The sequence below is a fragment of the Glycine soja genome, chromosome 7 (genome assembly GCF_004193775.1).
Source record: "Glycine soja cultivar W05 chromosome 7, ASM419377v2, whole genome shotgun sequence".
In the NCBI taxonomy this organism is placed as follows: Eukaryota; Viridiplantae; Streptophyta; class Magnoliopsida; order Fabales; family Fabaceae; genus Glycine; species Glycine soja.
This window is the reverse complement of record NC_041008.1, coordinates 42,048,500-42,065,069: the sequence shown is the minus strand read 5'-3', so window position 1 is coordinate 42,065,069 and position 16,570 is coordinate 42,048,500. Positions and strand designations below refer to the sequence as shown.

Sequence of the window (16,570 nt, the reverse complement as noted above, 5' to 3'; positions counted from 1 at the left end):
GAAACTTTGGATTGATTTGTAGTATAAGTCTGAATTTGAAAATTAGAAACTTGATATTATTGGTACAGGTATAAATTTAGACACATGAAGTCCGGACTAACCCAAACGTATACCACGTTTTTCATGTATAATTTATAATTCTATAATTTTTGTATTTTGTGTAATTCTATTATTCTAACTTTTAAGATTATTCATCACATTTCTTTTCATTTTATATTGACTTCTTAGTCTAAAAGGGTCTCTAGCTCACGTGAATTAAAAGTTTACAACACATTTGATACTTGTGTTTGATTCCCTATTGAATAAATAATATTAACTTCTTTTTTTCTATTTTTTGTAATTAATATTTTTTCATTATTGTATTAACTAACCTAACCCAAACCAACCAAATATAATCGAATTCATTTGATTTAAATGTTAAATAAGAAAATCCAACATAAATCAATTAACAATAACAAATTTAAATCTAAGTATATACTAAATTCAAACCAACCGGTACCTATCTTTACTTTTTCAATAATATACTTTTAATTTAATTATTTAAAATCAATAAAATTAATGTTAACAAAATTGTTATCACTACCATTGATTGATACAAATAATATTGACTTATAGGTTAATCAACTAGGATTTAAATCCTGACCTTGACCCTGGGTATGTGAAATAAACTACGGGTATTTGTAATTCAAGTTGGTCTATTTTAAATAACCCCAAATCAAACCTATTTTGTGATTCAATTCAGTTTGATTTGACATTTTTTAATATATTATGATAATTTAAAATTTATCAACTAAACTTATATAATTATTATATTATATAATTTTTAAATTATTTTTTTATTTTTTAATAATATTAATATATTTTTTAACATATATGAAAGTAAAATATATATCTTAATTATAAAAAGAGAAAATAATACATTTTTTAATACTTTATTGTTAATTACTGCAACAAAAAATAATATAATAATTATTATATATGATTTGCTCAGTTTGATTTAATTTTTTATAATAATATCAAAAAATATACTAATTTTGGATTTTTGGTTTTACGATTTTCAATTTATGCAATTTTTAGTTTTTTGAATTTATAAATGATTTGATTTGATTTTAAGCACCCCTACCCCTAGAATAAACCATGTTAGAGTTAAAAATTCAACTAGTGTTCGCTGATAATCCCTAACAAAAATAGTCAATACTTATGACAATAAGTATAAAATACCAATACCATGATTAAAAAAATGTGTAAACCACTAACTCACCCTTCTAATAGCCCTGGGTGTCAGCTTTGATCACTATCTATTAGCCAGGAGTTTATTTTTTATTTTTTTTAAAAAAAAGATTTGATGGAGAAACTAAAAACAATCAAATCTATTAGCCAAGAAAGGAGAGAGAGGAATTCGAACCCTCGATAGCTCTTTGTTTCGAACTTTACCCGTTTTCAGGACTGGCTAACAACCACTCAGTCATCTCTCCAAAAGCTAATTTATATTTTAAACTCAAAATATTCATTATCTATAATTTCAAAGTTTATTATTGAATTATCTTTAATTATTTTTTATTTCATTAAACGTATTGCAACTCACCATAGACAAATCTTCGAAGCATAAAGAGCAACCTCAGATTTTTTGCCTATACTGGTGGAGTTTTTTCCATAGACTAAATAATCCTTAATCAACATATTCAAAAGTATCCAACTATATTTCAACTGTACCGACCTTCGCCAATTAAAAAAAGAAGAGGGTAAAGAAGAAAAAATGCCAAAAGAAACAATCTTAGATGGCTACAAAACCATTAATAAGCAATTAACTTACCAATTCACAGGAGATCACATCTTTCACGACTGAACTATTTCAGAAAGATGATACTAGTTAATGGACTTGCTTACATATTAATAAACCAATCAGCCATTACATGACGCTTAAGACAATTGACTTCTCCATCCTTCCTCTGTCTCATTGAATCAAATTGGCACAAAAATTCTTCCTTTCCTAACAACAGCTTCTTCCCTTCATTTGTTTTGGTTGGGGTGTGAGGAGAGGAAACCACATAATGTTCACTCAGTTTTAGTAGTATTTGTTGATTCATAAGCAACATCGGCAGAAGAGGTGTCTATATCATTCAGACCTAATTCTTCATTTTGTTCCCATGACCTCTCGTATTCCTCAACTGAAGAGATATCGTGACAAAATTGCCAAACAGAAAACTGTAAGACATGAATATATTTACATGAAAAACTATGCAGCCAAGTGTAGATAACAGGCCAACAATTCTAAACGATCAGAATTATATCATACATATAGCTCATTAAACCCATTCGTCACATGATTCCAATTATGCAGGTTACTTAGCACTGTCACGCAAAAGGTTGAAACACGTGCCCCTAACAAGGGAACGACACACATAAACTTCTTGTTTGTTTGTTTTACATGGTAGCATACTGGATTACCAAGCAACTCCAATGGTTGAATTTAATCAGATATCTTCAGGAAGAAAAAAAAAAAATATTTCTTTTCCAATAATGAGTACACAAGGAATGACCTGATCCATAGTTATATGATCAAGTATAGAAAGTTGAAAGTTAAAACCCCATCACTATACAAGCAAACTGCACAACACAATAAAAATAATCTAGTTTAGAAAACAGAAAATTATCATGTCAATAACAACTTGAACTGATGGTGCAGAATGCTATCTTTTTAATTTCTATTGCAATTTCTGGATTATTACATCATGATATTTCAAATTTTCATATGGTATATAGAGAAAGAGAGACTAGAAATGTCTCTCATGGTAATGAATGGAATTAGTATATAGATGGAAATGGAATATAACAAAATAAAGTCACTTTGAGGTTCCTGAGCAAAAGGGGGGGGACAAAACAGATATTCACAATTTCAATTCCAAACTCAGAAAATGTAAACTTTATCCGCACGAAGTATAGCTTGATATCTGAGTTGGAAAACTTACATGATAATTGATTGTCCTCTTTTAGATCATCAGTTGCAGGTGCTACAAAAGAATTGGCTAATGCATCATCGAGAATTAGAGTCCAAGCTTCTTCCAAGCTAAGAAGCTGCACAAAATGAAAGGATGCAGACAAAATATTGGATTAAAGAACCTATAGGTTTAAATAGGCAAAGTCCAATCAAAGCCTTCAAATTCAAAGACAGGAAGAGACCGATAGTCTGACAGCTTCAGTCTATTAATCACTGATGTTAGAGAAACATCCAACAGCGATGTAGCCCAAAAGTAGCATGGAATATGACCACAGGTCGTAGCCCAGAAAGTGACCCTTATTAGAATGTACTTGGTTAAAATTCCCTGGACTCTCTTCTTTTTGTTATGTGTTTCTTTTTCTTTTTATAGAAAAAATTCATCAAACTGGTAGAAACAGGTTTACAAACAGGACATCACATCCTCCTAAAAGAGAACAAGAAATACGCGACAAGATAATTCAGAAATACAAATTAATTTACAATGCCTGTAATTATCTATTTCCCCAGTCAGCCGCAAAACATTGTGTAAAGCATAAATAACAAATCTGATGGTAATCTAATCAATAGAATTATAAAATGAACAGATATGAGAGAACTTCAGACCAACTCTGATAAATAGTCATTTGCTACCTTGTTTAGCCTTGCTTTAAAGTCTATCCACTTGCCTTTTCTCTGTTCATCAAGACTATCTCCAAAAGTAAAGCCATGGACCCTCTCAAGGCCTGTATATGCAAATCACATCAAATTATCAAATTATATTCTCCATTCTAATGTTTCTATGGCGGATGGCAAAATATGGCAGAAGGCCAAAATTTCACCATATAAACACGCCATTGAGCTGCCATAGTGGGGCTCCGTTCAGAAATTGCCCATAGCAGAGGGCCAAAAAGATGCATGTTATAGTGTTATGCGGCACTACAATTGTTATTTAACAACATTGCTACAATCTAGCAAAAAATAAATAGATTATATATAAAAAAAAAAATCACACCACAGGATCAAGAACAACATATACATGATGAAAGGAGAACAGTTTAAAATCCATCTTTCCAAAACGGATACAAATTTTTCATTTAGAAGGCTTTTCAAACATGTTTGAGGTAGATTATTTGGAATGAAAGAAATAAATAATGAGTTCAAGTGGTTGAAATTTGAAAGATCAATTAAAAAGAAAAATGTCTTTATTATTTTGTTCAAATGACGCTCAACAAAGACTACGACTACTACTATGTCCTCTACTTTTCACAAAGATCACTCCTAATTATCCTGTCACAGTAGGATGTTGTCTAGATTATATTTTTTGTGTAGGAGAGAAAGCAAACTTACTTTCACTAATTTTTGTAATTAAACCTTCAACAGTAGTAACAATTCCTCCAAGGGTTCCGCTTGCCAGCTCCAAGTCAAGTTCAGGAACTTTTACACTTGCAGTATCAGACTAATCAAACCAAACTACTCAGTCAATAGATATGAAATACATTTCTATGTCTCAGATTGCAGAAAAAATTTAAATGATCAGGCCTATATGGGTATCATCATGACATTTTTCACAGTTTATCCTTATTAGAAAGACCTGCATATGTATCATTACAACTTTTAACTATATCATTGAAAACAGAACATGCTGATGTAATATTTCTAGGATATCTCTTGATGAAACCATCAATTTCAGGCTAAAATGTGAATTTGATTCTTTAAAATGCTGTAGTTTCCTCCCATTGTGATGAAAAAATAAATTGAAGAATAAAGCAAAAATTTAAAGTGACACTGAAAGAGTTCACATGATTAGTTTTTTCCCTCAGTTCCTTCAAACTTCCGGAAGCTTACATTTGTCCTACATTTGAAGGCTACAACGTCAATAACCAGAGTCCAAAGTACTTACTTTTCTTATGAGATTTCTTTTATTAATCCCAATTTGTAGTAATTACACATTAGAAATAAGAAAAATGATATGCTCACAAAATGCAAGGATAAACTACAAGATCCATTATTCATCACTGAACATATATAAATTAAGAAACTGCCGGGTAGAAATTAGTTAAGATCCAGGACAAAATTACAGACCTTTATTACATCACGGCTCAGGTCATTAACATTCTTCACATTAAGAGTAATTCTTTTTCCTTTTTCAGGAATTCGGCCACCAGGTTTCAACTGCAAGGTGAAGAGAAATATTTATTCCAGCCCTCAAAATAGAGAACTACACTCAAGAAATCAGCATATACCTCAGAGTTGCGGTAACCACAGGAATCACATGTGGATGCCATAACTATTACTTCTTGGAAGTAAGGAATATCTGGCCATTGTTAAGATCAACAAAAGTGTGTAGAAGAACTAACAAGACATGTTGCTGATGCAGACTGCCAATATATAGAATATAGAATTAGCACATGGCATAGTCTAAAAGAGCATGGCGCTGTTATCAAGCAAGCAAATGAATATTATCTACAGTCTTTACCCTATCAGAATACAAGTCAACCCTGTAGACAAGTGTTTCATTTTAATCTAAACATCCAACATTGGTGTTGAGTAAACTTGAATCTATAGCTAAGTTCATGAAATTTGAGAACAAATATTTTCAGGATTTTTAAATGAACACATGGTTATCTAAAAACATATTTCTGCACACCAAAGAGGTGACTAAAGCTTCAAATTTCAACCGAAATACATCAAACATGGAATCTAAAAAGAAGTTGAAACAAAGAAAAACCAGCCTATAGTTTATATGATTTCAGATTTCAGTTTTAATTATAATTGTCATTGATGCAAAAACGACAGATTCCTAAATAAATATAACACAGTCAAACAATACCCTGATGACAGTATGAAAAATGATAAAAAGGATACTGGTGACAAACATTCGAGTCTCACAACTAGCAGCACAAGCACCACAAGAAGATGGAAATGTCATCACCTGTCAAGAACAAACAGCAATGTGACACTGAATGAACAAATAACAAAAAAGGCCAAAGCTCAGTACAAGCATTATACAATTCAGCAAAACATACCTCTTCTGGTGCAGTATATCGAAATAAGGCTTCAGCAATTTCTGAACTGTTACTCTGTGCAATGGCTCGATGACCAGCTGTTGCCCCTATTGACCCATGAGGTTCTCTCCTCACTTGATCAGCAGTCACAGCTTCTCCTCCTTCTGGTGTTTCATCATGAATTCCTTCAATGTGAGTGGAATCAACAAGGTATCCCAATGATGCTTGCTGCTCAGGAGTTCTCTCATAAAACTTGATAGTCAATGATGGATCAGATGATGGTGCAAACCTGTTCACATGTGTCTTCCATTTAGTTAAAATAGCAGCAGCTAAAAGGTGTGACTAATGTTAGTAAGAGCACCAAATACAGGTAAGATTGCCTCACCAACAAATGCGGGTTTGACTTGACTGATTTAAAATAAGTTATAAGATACAGTATGGAATGATTTGGTTAGCATCAATCCAATACAACAATCCATCAAGACACCAAAATACACTTAAAAGAACATATTTCAATATAATAAGTTCCATAATCTTTCTATGATAGTATGATACAATATGAAACTGGCTTTTATTCTCTTCTAGAAGGGTACATTACTCCTAATCAGATGTCATTTGTACAGCATCACTTCAATCATGCGTCTCTTCACTCTCTTGTCAAGTTGCAGACAGAATGGAGAAAATTAAGAGACTCTTTCTTTAGTCAGAAATGGGGGTTACCATGAGAAATTACCTTGTTAATTTTGATAAATTTTGCAGGCCTAAAAATGACAGGGCCTTGGGCCTTGATAGAGAGCTGCATGATGATTACATAATTTGGCAACAACTAATAGTTCAAAACCCTAGTCCAGGATAAGCTTCCCATTTCTTCTGGTTAGCCATATATTCGTTGCTATTCTGCTTCCTTTTCTTCTTTTTCATTTTCTTCCATTTACAAAGTCTTGTTGAAATAGTTGTTGGTGTTTAGATCCATAAACACTACATCACTTGTTCTCCTTCGAAGTAATTTTAGTTGGATCTTACTAGTTGTGAGTGAATAGTGATCATGATGACATGCTTTTATTATTTCTATGATTATTATTTAAATTTATTTTGTTATATTAACACCATTTAATATCTCTTATGCTTGGAGAAATATGAATTTTATATTTTGTTTAATCACTCAGATTTCTGATTTTTTTAAAATTTATTTAATGGCATGATTATATCTGTGAAAAAAGCAATTACTTCGAATACATTAAATAACATTGTTATGAGAAGTTGAGATTAAAATGTATGAGATTGAGAATTTGACCATTTGAAACGGATTTGTACTAACCAAGAACGATTTTTACCACTTAATTTGGGGGAGGGGGATCCATGATAGAATCTTATAGCATCTTTCACCCGGTTATGTACTCAAGGAGAAAAGGCTATTTGTTAGATGGAGACACTAGTGCATGGAGGGGATCCAACGATATGATGTGATGTAATAAGACTTGAGAAAGGAAAAGGCAGCCTATTAGATGGAGTCCTCCCTAAGGAGCAGAGTGCTGTTAGCAAGGTGGAGCCTCAGATTTTGGTCTCTTGTGTGGCCCTTGCTATGTTAAAACCCTCAACTTCTTTACATTTTACAAACTGTTAAGTTTTATTTTTACACATATTTCAACCCACACTTGTGAAATAAACACTATTATTATCCCTACAATTGTCAACTTGTAAGCAAAGAAATTTGTGAGCTCTACAAAGATGAAAATTTTAACCTTTAATTTTGTTTTTTGTCATTTACTTATATGAGGACATATTACTTATAATCTCTTCTCTAATAAAACTACTCTTACTATTTATTATAAAAATAAAAAAGAGTTATAATCTCTTACGGGTTTTCAATGAAGCTGTTTCCAGCAGGATCATCAAGAATAAATGTGAAGGCTGATTCTCCTGTTGCACAGGCTCGCAGTTTCACCAGGAACTGATCAATTGCCTCAGCTGTCTCTGGAGCCACTTTCTAGAAAGTAAAAAGCATAACATTAAATTATTAAAAGAGAAACTTATATATCAAATAACAATATAAAGCAGAAACAAATAGTACTTTGCGTTCCTCTTGAAGGGTCTGAAGTTCATCAGCTGCTCTCATAAGTATCCCTTCCACCTATAATAACACAAAAAATGATATAGTTGAATCATTTGACTACAAATGTTTAACTGTTCAGTGTTGATGAATTTTCATAAATACTCAGTTAGAGCTCCGACACCCACAACTTACATTTCTAATATACATGTATGGGCATCGTCCTTGCTACTAAATAAGGGGTGCATATGGAAAGTGCCAAAATTATGATATGATTATGAGTCAAACCTAAAGCTTCAGAAATCTACCCAAAATCATACAAACAAAAATTAATAGACTAGAAAGATAACGTTCTTATTTTTTCAATCAAACAATCGTTTTTGATCAAATAAAAAAAGGACTCATTGACATGTTTATTCACCAGATTTTAAATAGTCTGCTGTGCATGACAAAAAGAAAAGCAGTGTCGAGAAGAGATTTGCACTGACAAATGCAATAACAGGTAAACCCCTACCTGGGGGAAAAAAATTGACCAAGCAAACCTGTCAATGCTAGGAATGGGAAAAGAACAAAGTAAATTGAAATATGTATCAGAAGTACCGTTGACAGACTACCACGCTGAGCCTCTGGTGGAATCTCAAAATCCAGTTCAGGTATCTGCAAAATCATGCATCTAAGCAAGGTGCCTTTTGAATGAATTTATTACACATTACACATAAAATTTTCAATAATAGGGCCGCAATAATCACTCAATAAATAGAGATGACTCTTAAATTGCTTCATTCATAAAAAAAAAAAATTGTGCTATCTATCTATCTATCTTACCCTTGACTTAAAAGAGACAAGAACCAGGGTGTCAATGAACTAAAGGGTTTTCATTAACCTTATCATTACAGTCAAAATAGGGAACAAGAGTAAACAAGTTTAAATAAATGCAGAAAAAAAGTAAACAAAAACAAATTTGTGTACCTTAATGGTAGCAGATTCCGCTTTTACCACTTGTCGATTTAGCATCTGCATTCATAAAACTTGTCAATAAGGCACTCTTATAAACAAATTATCAGAATAGTTAACAAAAAAGCATGCTTGCAAATCAAAATAACAAATAAGAGAATCTCAAGTAAGCATGCATTGATGATACAGGTATTAAACTGATATTCAATAAGGCTAATTTCCTGGAGGTTCTGTTTCATGTAATACACCAATGTTAAAATAGTTTGTTAAATTTAGTTTCCAGACTTTTCTTAGTTTGGGCATGGTATGCATCAATGTTTTCACCATGGGCAATTAACTTTATTTCCTTCCTGATTTTGTATGACAAACATGCATATATTGTTCGTTTCTGAAAAAGCCTCCTAGCCATTTCTATTCCCAGTTTGACTATTTCCTTGCATGGAAAGAAAAAGGTGAAATAGGACGGCAACATTCATTCCAGTCTCCACCACTGAGATGCTTGTCATACTTGATTCAGTAAAATGCACACAAATACCAACCACGTCAGTTGCAGTGTTTTCAATTGCAAACAACAACAGCAACCTAAAATGCTAAGACTGACAAATGTTGCAAGCATTGAGGAAGGCGATGGGATGCCTGATTGAATAAAGTGAGACCACCATTTTAAAAAGGGAAAAAGTTCATCATAATGCCAACCTAGAAAGTTCTTTTACAATATGAACAAATGTTACTATCCTAAGATATTCCAATGTCTTTCTTCCTAAAAATTTTGGCCAGGGTCTGAGAATGGATGAATACCGAAGAACCCAGCTGTATTCTGCCTCAGTATTGCAGTTCTTTCTAAGTTTCTCACGATTAAGTTTTGCCATGCATTTATATCATTGTATGCCATCTTTCTTAAAATCGTTTCACATCATTATACCTTCAAGACAAATGTCTTTTACGATGTTAAACCTGACATTCTACCTGGGATCCGGAGGGGATTGAAAACTCATAACTCGGGGATCGTAACTCAAATTGTAAGATCCTATATTTTTGCTTTTTACCTAAAATGCAAAAATTATACTTATATAATACACATGTTAGATTAATATGTGCTTTTATATGTTTTATTAGCTTTCTTATTTTGCACTCTTTCTTTGTTGTACAAGAGCTGCAGTCTGCACCCTATCTTTTCATATCTTGTCATGTACTCATTTCCTCTTTATATATGCAAGTCTCAGCTGAGTGAGACAAGTTGAGACCGCCAAAATGTTAAGTTCATAGTTTTAACTATGCATATGCATAAATAAAGAAAATAACCTCTAACTCACAATATTAACACAAACTTAAATTGAAAAATTATAATTATAGCAAGTCATAATATCCAAATAGTACATCAGAAATGTGGGACAAAGAAACTCTTATTCTTTTTTTTTTTTGCTGATAAGAATGTTGTGTTGTTTAACTTTCTTAGAATTTGGGCTTAGGACCTAACTCAACCACACAAAACTGGCTTGTAAGGTGAGAAATGCCCAAGCTTTATAAGGCACTACTTAAGCCTTCAAGTCAATGTGGGAGCATACCCACCAGTTCACACCATTAACAACAAAAGTGCATGAAGCCACAAGTTATGGCAGCCAAGGGTTTCCAACCCCCCCCCCCCCCCCTTCTTCATGCCTAGGCGTCCCAATGTCGGTGGCCCAACAATGGATCCAAGCATTATAGACACTACTTAAGCCTTATCTCTAGTCAATGTGGGACTACACCACCCCTTCACACCTATCACAATGAAGTTGCATGTGGTCTCAAATTAAGGCAGGCTAGGATGTCCATAATTAATGCTGCTTTCCAACAAACTTGTTAAGGAAGTAGTTCTTGAACAAAAAAACTTGGGCCACACTTGAGCACCTCCATTCAAGTCATTATTACACCATTTTTTTAATTTATCTAGGGGCTATACAAGTTTTCTTATATTATAAATAATGATAATTATTTGGGGGGGAGTTGAAATTTGAATCAACACAACCTTCTGTTGGCCTGATGGGATCTCCAGAGAGTAACAACAACCACGCGGTTGAATTTCACCAGCAAACTGTACTTCATTGTTCCTAACAGATAAAAACAATAATTAGAAAACAAAAATATTAGTTTTCAAGGAAGATCAAAGGGATCAATTATGTTCAATGCACAGTTTTAAGAGGAGGGCATAGACTAAAGGGTCGTCTACCTCTCACCACAGTGGGGACATTCAAAAGCTGACAACAAAATCTGCAGGAAAGGTGAATGTGGCAATGGGTAATATTTCTAGAAAACTAATGGACAGACATAAGAAACAGCAGATAAAAATAACATGTGATAAGATCCATCATCTAATTTGTGAATCAATAGTGCTAATTCATTTTAATTGAAGTATGTAACACATAACTTAAGGGGGGAAAAGTGAATGAAACATAAACATAAGGAGAGGCAGAAATAAAGATGAAGTTTAAAATACATATATGATATATCCCAATACCTACAGATGAAAATATGAAATTAGTAACCACATGTCAATCACAAGAGGAAAGACCGACAGACAAGGCATACCTTTCTGAAGTTGGGAATTGAAGTCAATAAAAATCTTGTAATCCCCTGACAAACATGAAAGAAATTGATGTCAGATGATAAGTTTAAGAATAAAAAAATGGATGAAGCTACAAATTAAGCTTTAGGGTGCATTTGACTCATTTGCTAAGTAATAAATAATTGGACCACACAATTATTTGTTTCATTGATTTTTAACTTGGCCATATATAGAACACAAAAGATGAAAAACACAAAAAAGTGTAAATATTCATTACTCAATAACCCAAGTGACAATGTTGCTTGGAAATAAATGAGTCCCATGAAATAATTTCTCCTTTTTCCTAAATATCTGTTTAGTAAACTGAAAAAAGTATTATTTCTTCAAAATAAGTTGCACTTAACGGATATATGATATAACTTCTACTCCCCTGCACAAGACCACCCATTAACACCAATGAAGAATAACCCAACCCCTGCCCCACCTCCAAGCTGCTTGTGCAGTGTATCAACCCCCGTAACAATAGACAAAACAAAAAGTTTTGCTTGTTCCAAGTGCTCTAACCAATTCTACATGTACAGTGCATCAACCTTATACAATTGACAAAATAAAAAGTTTTGTTTGTGCTAAAAGCTAACCAATTCTATGTTTGCAGTGCATCAACACAATGCAATAGAAAAAAGGTTTTGTTTGTGCCAAATGCTAACCTATGCTAGAAGTGCAATGCATCTACCTGATACAATATACAAAACAAAAAGTTTTGCTTGTGCTAAGTGCTCTAACCAATTCTACAAGTACAGTGCATTGACCTGATACAATTTACAAAACAAAAGATTTTGCTTGTGCTAAGAACTCTAACCAATTCTACAAGTACAGTGCATTGACCTGATACAATTTACAAAACAAAAGATTTTATTTGTGCCAAGAGCTAACCAATTCTATGCGTGCAGTGCATAACATGATACAATAGACAAAACAAAAGGTTTTCTTGTGCTAAGTGCTAACCTATTCAACAAGTGCAATGCATCTACCAATTACAATACAGTAGACAAAACAAAAAGTTTTGCTTCTACTAAGTGCTCTAACCAATTCTACATGTGCAGTGCATCAACCTGATACAATTGACAAACAAAAAGGTTTTGCTTGTGCTAAATGCTAACCTATTCTACAGGTACAATGCATAGACCTGATACAATAGACAAAATAAAACGTCTTTTTGCTACTAACCTATTCTACATGTGCAGTGCACCGGCTCTGAACCAAGAGACAAAACAAAAGGTTTTGCTTTTGTTAAGTGCTAGTCTATTCTACTATACTAGTGCAGTGCACCAACTCGATACAATAGACAAAATGTTTTGCTTGAAACTCAATTGCTTGTGCTAACCTATTCTACTTGCCCCATACTTCCATACGCACAAAATGTATCCTTAGTTACCAACTCGTATACAATGAACATGTTTAGACGCAACCCAATTAAGAGCTTAATTAAGTTCTCATCACATGAGAGTTGAGACCTTATATCATTTGATTAATAAACTTATTCTACATGTGCAATGCATAGACCCTGATACAATAGACAACAATTTTCCTTGTGCTAACAGCCAAGTGCTATGTCATAGAGATTCGACAAAGTTTAACATTGGCTGTCGAAAGCCTCTCCTTTTATCCGGGCTTGGGACCGGCTAAGAATAAAGAGAGAGGGTTGGAGTAGCGCCTATTGTAGAGAAGATGGTGGAAAATAGACTTAGGTGGTTTGGGCATGTAGAGAGAAGACCGGTAGACTCTGTAGTGAGGAGAGTAGACCAGATGGAGAGAAGACAAACAATTCGAGGCAGAGGAAGACCCAGAAAGACTATAAGAGAGGTTATAAAAAAGGATCTCGAAATTAATGGTTTGGATAGAAGTATGGTACTTGATAGAACATTATGGCGGAAGTTGATCCATGTAGCCGACCCCACCTAGTGGGATAAGGCGTTGTTGTTGTTGTAACAGCCAAGTGCTAAGCTAACCTATTCTACATGTGCAGTGCATCAACAGGATACAATAGACAAAACAAAAAGTCCTGCATGTGCCAAGTGCTAACCTATGCTATTTGTGCAGTGCACCAACCCAATAGAATAGACAAAACAAAATGTTTTGCTTGTGACTTAGTTGCTTGGGCTAAGTGCTACCCTATTCAACTTGTCCTATCCTTCAATATACATAAAACGTATCCTTAGTTCCCAACTCATACACAATGAAAGTGTTTAGGCAAATAATTTAATTAAGGGCTTAACTAAGTTCTCATCACATATTTGATCATTGAACTTATTAAAATAAACTAAAAATAGCTTATATTGATAAATTTCTCCTAAATGCTTATTGAAATAAGGTAAAAACGTTTACAAGTTACTTTTACAAGCTTTGGTGAAAACTCTTTCAAACACCCCAAATCCAATATGGTATGCCGCCAAACTAGATTACCTCACAAGTTCAAACGGTGGATAGTTCCAAAAAGTGTTTGATACAGCTAAATGAATTGATGAAAAAATTAAACCCCACCGACTCATAAATTAAAGCATTGACTCGGGAAGAAAAAAAACAAGGCCTTTAAACTACAAAACTTTTTCGCTGAGCAATTAGGGGGGGGGGGGGGGGGAACAGTAGATAAAATTGAGTATGGAATACGAGTTAAACGTATTGACGTATGGAAGAAAAAAAAACTCAGTGTTTAACATCATAAACGTTTCTGCGTCCAAAGAACTACTAAAGAGGGAAGAAAAAAAGAGTAAAAAAAATCGAGTATTGAATACGAATTAAACGCATTGACTCTGGAAGAAAAAAAACAAAGCTCAATAAACCAGAAACGTTCACCGAGTAAAACAAAGCTCAATAAACTTCAGAAACGTTCACCGAGAAAAAGAAGAGTTAAAAAATGGTGCATTGAATACGAATTAAACGCACAAAAAAGAAGAAAACAAAGTGCAATTCATAAGCTTCAAAACTTTATTGAATGCGAATTAAACGCACCATTGACTCTGGAAGAAAAAACAAATTCAATGATTAAACTCCAGAAACGTACACTGAGTAGTAATTAATAAGGATGAAGAAGAAAAAAAGAGTTAAAAAATGTGCATTGAATACGAATTAAACGAAGAAGAGGAAGGAAAGCAATACATAATCTTCATAATAACGTTCACCACCGAGTAATAAAGATGCAGAAATAAAAAGAGTAAAAAAAATAGAATACGAATGAAACGCAGAAGGAGAAGAAGAAAACAAATAGCAATGCATAAACTTCATACTAACGTTCACCGACTCAATTAATGAATATGCAAGAGTAAAAAAATGGAAAATTGAATAGCTCAGTTACAAACGCAGGAAGTGCGCGAAAAGAAGAAGAAACCGACACAGTGAATTAATTGGATAAAGGAGAAAAAAGTTTACGTTTTCATGGCAACGCATGCAGAGACTTTCGATGCTGTAGAGAGGAGCGTGACCATCGTCAGCAGAAACGGCTTCCACCACTGATCCAACGTCAACAACAATTTGCTCGCGATTCGCATCCATTGAATTGAATTGAATTTCTCTGATGCGTTTCACTTTAATGCAGAGATAGAGATAGAGAGGCTTCGATTTTTTCAACCACAGTGACGAAGAAGAGTTCCTGAACCACTGGAAAAAAGAAGAAAGAAAGAAGAATTGTTGAGAATGTTATTATTAGCGGGTTTTGTGTTTGGGGAAGACGCTAGAAGGAACTAGGGTACACGTCATCGTCAGGTTAAGTTGTTGGGTTCACGGCCCAAGTCACTTGTTGGATTCCAAAAATTAAAATTTGAGAGTGGGCACGTGATGTGCACGTGGAGGAGAAGCAAAACAGTGGGCCGTTTTTATAAAAAAAAAAATACAAAAGAAAAATAAAAAGTGACAGTACAGTATACTGTGACACGTGGAACTTTGGTTGACTGATAGATAGTGTTGACTATTGTATTTCCGAGTAAGACGTTGGCTGTTTGATTTGATTTTTATTTAAAATAAAAATTAAATAAAAAATTAATATATGTCAAACCTTTTATAATAAAAATTTATTAATTTTTCATTAATTTTAAATCAAACATAATTTTAAAAAGTCATCTAAAGGAGAAAGTGATATATATTATATAAATTTATATTAAAAACACTACAAAATTGACTAATCGGTTTGAGAAAAAAAATCACTTTGATTGGTTTTTTGATTTTTTTAACAATTTTCTATTTTTATTTTATTTTAAATCTGTTTGGATTTGAAACCCCTGAAGATTTGATTATTTGACTATTAATACTATCTTTATTCTAAATTTTATGATGTTTTAGAGGAAAAAAATTATTCCAAAATAAATATCGTTTTATAACATCAATATTGTATTAAATATTTTTTATAAAATTATCTTTAATCAATATTTATTAAGAGTAGTGTATAAAAAAGTAAATAAATCATTAATTAGAGAGATAAAAGATATATTAAAAAATTATCAAATATTTTCTATGAATTCAACCATTTCTTATTTGTGGACAAAATTTAAATCTTAAATCTCATATAATATAGTACAAGTGAGTAATAAACTAGATGGTGGGTTATACACCATTATTATACAAAATTGGAAAGAGTAAAAAGAGTTTTATATATATAACGCCAGTTGAATAGATTTTATATCAATATCTATATACTAAAACTGAAGTATGATGAATATATTAAAATGTTCATAGCTGAGGTGTTGACATCTGTCCATTTTCTTAGTTTTATGGTCATTTTATATTCCTCCAGCTTTGGACTTGGTTTTCTGGCACGTGGATTGCTGTTTTTTGTTGTGTTGGTTCTAATAATGCAGTTTCAATTTTCCTGTTTGTAGTTTTGAAATTTGCAACTACAACTATAACTAATAATGTCAAGTATATGGAAGAATTTATATTTTATTTTTGGTTTGTATCTTTAATTTCATTTAAATTATTCCAAAGAATTAATGATTCCTATTAATAAGTTACTTAGTTTTCAATTTCTCGGGTAAATGATGGTGAAAAAA

At 32.8% G+C, this 16,570-nt stretch overlaps 1 protein-coding gene across 4 annotated transcripts; it reads right to left on the bottom strand.

The window, feature by feature from the left end:
• Positions 1 to 1,675: 1,675 nt before the first annotated feature.
• Positions 1,676 to 15,244, bottom strand: LOC114419800 (zinc finger protein ZPR1-like). Of its 4 annotated transcripts, none has more exons than XM_028385590.1 (16): positions 14,958 to 15,244; positions 11,555 to 11,599; positions 11,196 to 11,236; positions 10,995 to 11,076; positions 9,002 to 9,046; positions 8,633 to 8,689; positions 8,054 to 8,113; positions 7,842 to 7,969; positions 6,004 to 6,271; positions 5,843 to 5,909; positions 5,221 to 5,291; positions 5,060 to 5,149; positions 4,325 to 4,433; positions 3,629 to 3,720; positions 2,970 to 3,075; positions 1,676 to 2,205 (listed from the first exon to the last, which is right to left on the bottom strand). In XM_028385590.1, exons 1-16 carry the CDS (start codon positions 15,078 to 15,080, stop codon positions 2,165 to 2,167), a joined length of 1,425 nt encoding a protein of 474 aa, XP_028241391.1. In that variant the 5' UTR covers positions 15,081 to 15,244; the 3' UTR covers positions 1,676 to 2,164. The 4 variants fall into 4 exon arrangements, with proteins under 4 accessions (XP_028241391.1, XP_028241389.1, XP_028241390.1 ...); XM_028385588.1 differs by having other exon boundaries at positions 1,676 to 2,168; positions 14,958 to 15,240; XM_028385589.1 differs by lacking the exon at positions 8,633 to 8,689 and having other exon boundaries at positions 1,676 to 2,168; positions 14,958 to 15,241.
• Between the last annotated feature and the right edge of the window lie 1,326 nt (positions 15,245 to 16,570).

What these genes read in the sequence shown, in the direction of transcription:
- LOC114419800 (XM_028385588.1), bottom strand. Translation starts at nt 15,080, where the DNA reads ATGGATGCGAATCGCGAGCAAATTGTTGTTGACGTTGGATCAGTGGTG. An exon ending in GCATGCGTTGCCATGAAAAC is followed by an intron (nt 11,600 to 14,957) that starts GTAAACTTTTTT and finishes CATGTTTGTCAG; the next exon opens with GGGATTACAAGATTTTTATT. An exon ending in TTAAAGCAAGGCTAAACAAG is followed by an intron (nt 3,076 to 3,628) that starts GTAGCAAATGAC and finishes CATTTTGTGCAG; the next exon opens with CTTCTTAGCTTGGAAGAAGC.